Here is an 8,560-nt window from a genome sequence, read left to right as displayed (position 1 = left end):
CTTGCTTGCGGATATGGATTCCAAGAGCGAAAATTCAGAGCAGCAAGATGTCGTGCCAGGCATGACTCATGAGCAGATAGAGAAGCTTGTTAACAAGAAGGTATGGACGATTGCCCCATTACGCTATAAGATACTGACTTATTCAGTTTGACCAAATTCTCAAGTCTAGGAACATAAATGGAAACCGCCGTTCGCCTCAGCCTCAGCCTCCCACCGGACCCTCCTGCAAATGCATTATTGGGAAAGAGCCCCTTCAGGTAGTGACGCCTAAGACAGAGATATGCTGGTAAGCTTTCGGAAAGCGGAATGCGGCTCATAATTCCTCTTCTGATATGAAAACCGCTAACTCACCCACCTACAGGTTTTGGGGAACCCCCAACAAAGAGTGTCGCTTCACAGCAGAAGAATGCCGCGACCTCCACTCCCACGTCTCCACCTCCGGGGACCCCTCAAACCTACGCATGGGCAAGCCAACATGGGGTGCCCTGGCTGACACAGTCCCTGCTACCGCTTCCGCTGCCGCTCCGAAAGCCGGTCTCACCTGTTACTTCTGGGCCACGACTGGCCGTTGCGACAACCCGACCACCACCTGCAAGTATTTGCACGAAGTAGGTACTTTAGGCGTGGCACGACCACCTAGGGGCTATAGGGTCTCGGATTTAAATAAAGATCGGTCTCAGTGGAGGGGTGAGGTTAGTAAGGAGGGAAATGAGTGGGGCGAGACGGATGATGGTGAGGAGGGGGAGTTGGTGCTAGAAGAGGTTCAGGCATGGGGTGGCAATGGATGGGGTGACGAAATCTCAGATAAGTATGAGCCTCCTCATATCAAGGCTCTCGAGGAGCACGCGAAGTCTGAATTTAGTGGATGGTGAGAACGAATAGGGTTGAGAAAAAAGATTTCGCCCGAAAAATAATGTTTATCAGAAGGAAGGAAATATCACGAAGCAAATTATGAGAATTATATAACGAGGAAATGCTTAACCCAAGTGGATATTTTAGGACTTAATTTAAGAAGAATTGGGATTTATATGCGGGACAGGAAATAAAATTATAAAATACAACGCTTTGCATGCAACCTTGACGCTGACCACGAACCTGTCAAGCCGGAGCGCTCTAAACACCATTGAAATAAGTGATAGCGCCAGCGATCTGATTCATAGATATTTGCTCCGGAGAGCTTGGCTGATAGATGACATCCTACTTGCCATACCGCCGCCAGCTTGCATGTTACTAGCTAAAGCCTCCTCTAATGCACTTTGAGTGACTGAGGCGTCTGTTGGGAGTCAATATTGCAGTAAATAAGCGTATGTAGAGAGCGTAGCGTACCATCCAAGTCACTAAAACTACTGCCCATACTCGGTGTTCCATCGCTACTCTCTCTTCCTTTACTCTTCATACCAGGACTTCGCCCAGCCAACTCAGCAGTTCGTCTTGGAGATAATGGGCCCGTGGGCCTTTGTCTTTGAGATCCCTCTTTCGGTAACGGTTGGGGGCGTCTCGTTACAGGGGCTGTAGAACTCGCCGAGGAGTCAGAAGTTTGTGATTGTTGCGCCACTTCCATCGGCTTCTTTGTTGGTGCCCTACGACCTATATTCCTTGGATCGCCTCTCAGTGTAGCGCTTGGATCATTATGGGCAGACTCGCCAACAAATGGCATGAAAGCAGGCTGGTCATCCTCATCACCATCTTCTGATTCTCCCAACTTATTCGATGAAAAGCGAGTAGGTCGTCGCAGAAGTCGGCTTTGTGCAGGTGGTTCTGAATCAGATGATGATTCTTCGGAACTCGACTCGGATGAGGGGGGTTCTGGTTGTGGGGAGCGGCTAACAGCTTCTACTATAGAGACAGGTCGTGATTTAAGAATTGGGGAATGAGAGCGGCGGTGTAACATCGCATGGGTAGGACGAGGACTAGTCGGTGCGAAGTTTCGAGCGGTGATTGTTGTATTGGCAGAAGACGTGCGAGAGTAAGGAGGGGCTGCTACGGTCAGCAACAACAGGTTATGCAGATTGAGGATATACCTAATGGACGACTAGGAGTACTTGAAGTGCTAGAGTCATTCTTGAGTAGCGCAGAATCCTTTCTAGATGATAGAGCTGATGAAACTCGTGGGCCTGCACCTCCAGAGCCTGTCTTTCTCATCATTTCACCTCCTACATTTTCAGAGGTGCTACCAGGAACTGGCGATGGCGCAGCAGAACCTTTTGATACCCCGACTTTTCTCATTTGTGCCCGCACTTGTAGGAGCTGTCTTTCGTAAAGCCATGCTGCTTGTTGGAGGAGGAAGGCTAGGGTGACTTCGAATTTGCCGGCTCTGTTGCTGTCAGTTTAATCCGCGCAAGATGGAAGATGGAATAAGGGCTAACAATTCATCCCCTATGATTTCGTTAGTTTGGCACGATAAAAATAGAGCTACTAACAGTCAATATCACTGTTCTTTGAAGCTTTAGAGAGGATCTTCCACAAAGCCTTGTCCTTCGCGGCGTCCCATTCCACCTTTGTAAGTCAGCTGAGTTTATTAAAGAGCGACCAAATAAAGAGCAACCAAATAAACAGCAACGAAAATACGCACAGAAGGCGGATCAACAAAGTCCCCTCGTGGGAATGGCAACCTGATAAAGACTGTGTACGATGGATCTAAGCTGGACATGGTTGTTTGGGTGTTAGATGTGCTTGACGCTCTGCGGGAGCTTTATCGGAGCTTAGGCGCTAAGATAACCTACACGTTAAGGGCCTGAGCCGATGTACATTAGCGAGTCATTTAAAGACTACCACGTGCATATGGATGGATCTTGGACAGCCAAAACACGTCTTAAGCAAGGTAGAAAAAATGGAAAAAAATAGAACAAAAATAGAAAAAAACAAATGCCAAGTGCATACACACCTTATGTCCGGGTCTTACCGCGATTCGAACGCGGGGCCTCTCGCAAATTTATATTTAATACTCAGAGTAAACCCTAAGCGAGAATCATACCACTAGACCATAAGACCGATGGACAGTTTTTGATAAAATTTGCTTATTTAGCATTATTAATATAGGAATGTAAGCTACAGGTATCCGACTTCAGTCCAGCTATGCCGAAATCCGGCCCTCTTACCTTTCCGTCACTATTTTAGGCAGATGTAGATCTTTTGATGCTTAGAAAGTATAAAGTTGGAATCTTCTTAAAATATAGGGACTGTATCCTGAACTTTCCAGTCATGTGACCCAATCTAGCCTAGTAAGCGAAGACGCTATCACCAGTTCGCTTTCTTATGTATCTACTTAGAATAATAAGTAATATTAATTATATCTCTTACAGAGGTTTTGCTAAGAAACGTGCGCAGCTGATGCGTTTTTTACATCGACATTTGTGTTGGGCAATTGGGGCTGTGCCACGCGTATGAGCATTTCGGTGTGCAAGAATTCGGTGGAAAGGGTCAATTACTTATTCATGACTTCTTCTGTTATAAATGGATGGCTTCGACAGCTCATGACCGATATCAGGGGGTGGATCTCGTGGATGCGAAGAATGCACCGATTAATCACAAATCTTTCAAAGATGAGGATGTGTCTATCGACATGTTGTATGTAATGAAAACTGCGCGATTCGTTCTTGGTGGAATAAATTTTCAAGCTTTCAAGGCAGCTTCTCTCAAACGTCCGAAGACCCATCAAATCTTTGTGTAGCTGCAAGGCAGGGACTGGCTTTTGAACGGAACGCCTATTTGCTTGATAGGCCCTTATTCCCAGGCAGAAATTCATAGATCGCTTGGTCATCCCGAGATCGTGGAAGAGGGTTTGGCAGAGAGCATGCAGTCCGAGAAGCGAAAGCAAGATTCATCTGTTTCTCATAAGAGTTCGGTCGCTACTTCCTACACTGAAGAAAGCTACGGCTACGAAAATCCAGACAAGAGGGCTAAAAAGACGACCGCCGAAACCAAAATGACATCCACAATTAGTCCCATAGAAGACGGTCTTATAACATGCACTCATAACTTTGCGATACTTCATTGAAATGAAAAATTTCCACGATCTTTCTGCCACCAACTGCATATTCTAACCATTGCCCGCAATTTCGTGAAGCATACACCAGGAGCTAAATGGTAGTGCAACGATATGGGTTTCTAGGGTAAGTTACGACAGAAACGCCCATTGTGCACTCATATCAACGGGCATTCCGACACTTAAAGCCCATCTATTCGTTCCGTCATCGTCTACTTCCACCCAAGTTCCCCTTGACTGCCATAGTCGATCATCGTCCAAAACCGCACGGAATAGCAAGTGTCGAGTGGCACCCGAGAACTTCCAGTCAAAGGCTAACCACATATCATTACCAATACGGTGCTCTGCCGGTATAGTATTACGAAATTCAAATATTGAGGCTTCCCTAGGATACTCAAACCGAAGAGCCTTGTGATTGAAAATTCCGATTGTGGGATGAAAATAGAGATCGGGGCGTACAGAAAACCAGCGGCGCACTTCGTTTCGAATTTGAGTGCAAGTTTTCGAGAATGTCTTCAAAACACCTTCGCCGGACACTGAGACAGCGTTCAGGGGCCCTTTATCGCCTAGACAGGGTGCGACTATGCCTAGCCGGTCTTCGGTGTCCACCAATTCATCGTAAATTGCAAAACGGATGTCGATATGTAGCCTCTGCAAAAGATGACAGGGAAAATTGTTTTGAAGGAGGGATATTCTTTTCTTCGACGGTCTCTTGGATAACGACTTGTCGAAATATAACTGTCTGAGCCTTTCGAGTTGCGGCTGCGATTCTGATCCTTCTTGATTCTTGAACTTCATTTCCTTTCAATTGGTCTTTAGTTATGACGCAGATCTTGGGCCACGCGGTATCTGAAGATATGTCCAATATTCATGCAGATGTGCCGCTCAGGTAAGTCTGGAGTCTCTGGACGTGCATAGGTCTTAACAGTAAAATCTTAAGTGTTGTGAAGTCGATCAATAGTTATTAAGTGTTTTACATATGTCCATGTAGCTATTGATGTGTTCGAAGAGCCAGTTGAATTGTTTCAAGATGCTGATGGTGTGCATGAGAATGTGTGAGCTTAAGTTTGGAAACGACCAGCTAGTGTCCCCTAATAGATTTAGGACCCAGGGCGTGGTCGGCATTTGCACGACCACTCGAGATGCTGAATCAAGACGAGGAGGCTGCGTATAATTTCAAGATGGCTAACTAACCAGTAAGTGACACTCATTATACACATGCGAGTTCGAAATGACTGACGATGCAGTGTAAAAGGATACCCTGTTTTGCGAGTTTCAACCACACTTGGCCTATGAGGAATATAAAAATAAGGGAGACAATAAGAGTTGAAGACTAGAGAGATAACAAACGTTGGAATTTATGAGATCTAGGTGTAAATATTCAATTGTAAACACTGACGGGTACTCGAACGTGGTGTGCAGTTTTCTAAAGGTACAAACAACTGTTTTAACAACGCGCCTAGCACTACGCTCCGTACAATGACCTTTACATACAAATCTTGTTGTTGCTTGAGTGTCGTTGTCTATTTGCTCTTACATCATGGAGGCACCATCTCATATTCAGCGTGTATCTTTTGATACGATTCGAATGCTGCTCACAGACCTTCATGCTCTGTACCCATCCCCCTGTATCTAGACCCTGGATCCAAATAATTCATGAATTCCTCATCCAGGTCCATCACCCCTGCATTCATACCAGTAGCTCCATTGAAACCCCCACCACTAAAGTCAAAGACCAGATCCTGTGCTGCTAGAGCATCTAGTGAAAGGATGTCTTCTGTGGAGGGAAAATTCGTCTCCTGTGGCGAGCCGGATAGGCCAAGCATGTGCTGTTGGTGAAACAGATTGAGAGCAAGATCAAACTCGGAGGAGACTTTTTGGGGTTGTGTGTGTTGACTTGCAGGGTCAATATTTGGGCTTGGATTCGAGTTAGAAGGCGACAGTGAAGCACTGCCATTGGCTGGTGTTGAAGTCATCCGTGTTTCTTGGCCGTGCAACTGAGCTTCAAGTTTTACGATGACCCCAAGCACCATATCCCTATACTTCTTTGCATTCCGAAACTTCTGTGCAAATGTTCCCAATAGCATAGCCGCAAGCTTTAGATCCTCTAACGCATTGGACCTGTTTAAATAATCACGTATCTGCTCGGGTTGCGCTGTAATTGTGTAAATGAGTGTGAGAGCCGTCGTGAAGACGGCCAACAGGTTGAGCCAGTTGAACGCTAAACGTTGTTGTCGGTGCATTGTAGTAGCATGGCGAAGACTCATAGCTGAAGCATCAGCTAGTATGGCAACCTTCTCGATGGTTATGATGGGACATAGTGGGGAGGGACGATAGAGCATTATCACGTGGTTGTGATAATTCAGGTCATACCAGGCTGTACTGAGGTGCGGAACGCGGAGATTTTGTGACTCGGGAAGTGGGAAAGGCATATTTCGCCGCCATATTATGAGCTTCTCGTGAAGGTTCCGGATGATTGTATCAGTAGATGCAGTGTCATTAGCAAGAGATGACTTCTTGTTGGAGTATATTTCTTGAAATATCTCTCCAGCAATCTTGCGAAGGGCCAGAATGTGAAGGGGCACAGACATGGAAGGAAGGGAGAGGCCTGTATGCGGGAGAATTCGATCTGGGAGAATAGCATTGTCATCTGCAGCGGTGAAGGGCTAGGGAACGTTAGTGAGAGTTTAAAGGGTTGGAATTAACCAACTTCAATTTCAATGTCTTCGTCGCGGATACCGAATGGTCGACCTAAGGTAACTGAAACCAGCCTATGCCACTATCAGTATTTGGTGTGCCTATACTTTAGGCTTGCTTACCTATCCATCATATACAACGAAAAGAATATCCTAGCACGATATTCTTGCACGTGTCGCGGTAGAGGAACTCTTGTCTTTGCAGGATATGTGTGAAGCCCCATTCCAAGGGCAATACGTATCGCCATACCGACAAGGTACCAGGTATCTAAAAATTAGCAACATTCGCAAGAGAAGAGTTGCAAACCTACTTGGACCAATTTGATTAAACCAAGAGTATGATACTTGAAGCAAAATACCGTTTAATGCAGCCTAATGAGTTAAAATACCGTTAAATTCGGGGTTTAAGTTGCGTACCATATTTCCAGCTTCTAAGGTAGCATCAAAATGGAACATTGCTGCTTTCCAATATTGAATTGACTCTGTTTCGTCACTAATCATCACTGATGAAAGGCTGGTCGATCCAATCGCAAAAATCATCCACATTGTATAAAGCCAAGAGTGAGACGATCGTAGAACGGAATCGTCTGGGTTTGCGTACATCTTTTCTAGGGATTCCATGAATAACGCTTTCCTAACGAATGGGTAGAGAGTATGACTATGAGACCAATAGTATTCGGCTAATTGATAAGCATGTGTCTTGTTTGGTAGTGGCATATCAGCCACTGGGATTAATGATATTGAAACATCTTTTGTGAGCCCATCTGGATGAAAAGAATTCTGCTCGTCAGAGAGAGGCGATGCCCCGGTTGGGGTAGATGGATCATTGTGCGCAGCCGGTAGTTGGGAAGTAAAAAGCTGCTGGTCGGGTTTCAGTCGCTTAAGAACTGCCTGTGTCAAGCGGGCGAAAGTAACCCCAGATGATGAGCCAAGATATCGATCTGCTGTTGCTTCTAACGAGAGATATTTTAGTCCTGACTCCAATGACTCTGGAATTTCATTTTGTTGGCTCTTTTCCCCAGAGATTTCTTGTTGGTATCTGCCGGGAAGCGAACCTGTCGACCAAGCATCATTTTGATATTGGGAAGATGATGCAGAGTCTGTAGCATCTGAGCTGGGCATACCCGCTTGTCTAAAACTTGTGTTGCCCGGAGAGTCCGTAGCAAATGTCTGAGTAGTGGCATAGTCCCGCCCTCCCGATGCGCTGGAACCTGTTTGGTAGAGTTTCAGTTCACTTTCCAATTGGTGAACTCTCCTTTCCAGCGCTCGTATATATCTACCCATGTAAGCTTATTGCAAGACCCCAGTCAGGAATTGGGAACCACCAACGACACTTGGAAAATACCAGTTTCTGTCCCCGCTTCCTCAAAACTACACTCCACATTGGCTTGCACACAAGCTTTGCATTTTGGAAGATTCCTATTGCACTTTTTCTTGCGTCCATGGCATCTTCGGCAAGACTGATTCGCCAGTCCCGTGGATGTGAATGTTGAAGTGTCCATCATAGTTGCTCTTCTCTTTCGGCATCTCGAGATTACCAATTCATCATGTGATGTCTTTTTACAAGTGATACGGTTATATGCGTAATGATAGAGTCATCTAAGCTGTAATCAGCGAATGTGCAAGGTTGAAGTAATCTAATCACGGAGAAAGTCATTGTCGTGGAAAAGTGGTGGATGAATCACGTGCATATGAACCCAAAAGCACTGATACAGGTATCGTCCAATAAGGGCGTGTCGGACAGGCCGCCACCAAGCCTATCTAAGTACAGTATTCTAGCGGAAGCGATAAGGTACAACCTTTCCTTTTCCATTACTAACCCTTTTCATACGAAAAGCAAAAGAGAAATATATAGACCCACAGAATTATTACTTTCTAC

At 45.6% G+C, this 8,560-nt stretch overlaps 1 protein-coding gene and 1 non-coding gene across 2 annotated transcripts; both read right to left on the bottom strand.

Moving 5' to 3' along the window:
* Positions 1 to 1,154: 1,154 nt before the first annotated feature.
* On the bottom strand, positions 1,155 to 2,650 carry atg29 (Autophagy-related protein; the record flags this gene model as incomplete). Its single annotated transcript, XM_031146533.1, has 6 exons — positions 1,155 to 1,273; positions 1,327 to 1,836; positions 2,022 to 2,314; positions 2,367 to 2,376; positions 2,421 to 2,496; positions 2,573 to 2,650. 6 exons carry the CDS (start codon positions 2,648 to 2,650, stop codon positions 1,155 to 1,157), a joined length of 1,086 nt encoding a protein of 361 aa, XP_031009147.1.
* A 243-nt stretch (positions 2,651 to 2,893) lies between these two features.
* Positions 2,894 to 2,991, bottom strand: LHYA1_G001551. The gene has a single exon. It is a non-coding gene; the product is annotated as a tRNA-Pro (tRNA).
* Between the last annotated feature and the right edge of the window lie 5,569 nt (positions 2,992 to 8,560).

The sequence above is a fragment of the Lachnellula hyalina genome, assembly GCF_007821495.1.
Source record: "Lachnellula hyalina strain CBS 185.66 chromosome Unknown contig00008, whole genome shotgun sequence".
NCBI lineage: Eukaryota > Fungi > Ascomycota > Leotiomycetes > Helotiales > Lachnaceae > Lachnellula > Lachnellula hyalina.
Note: the sequence above shows the minus strand (reverse complement) of the source record. Positions and strands in the feature narration are given on the sequence as shown.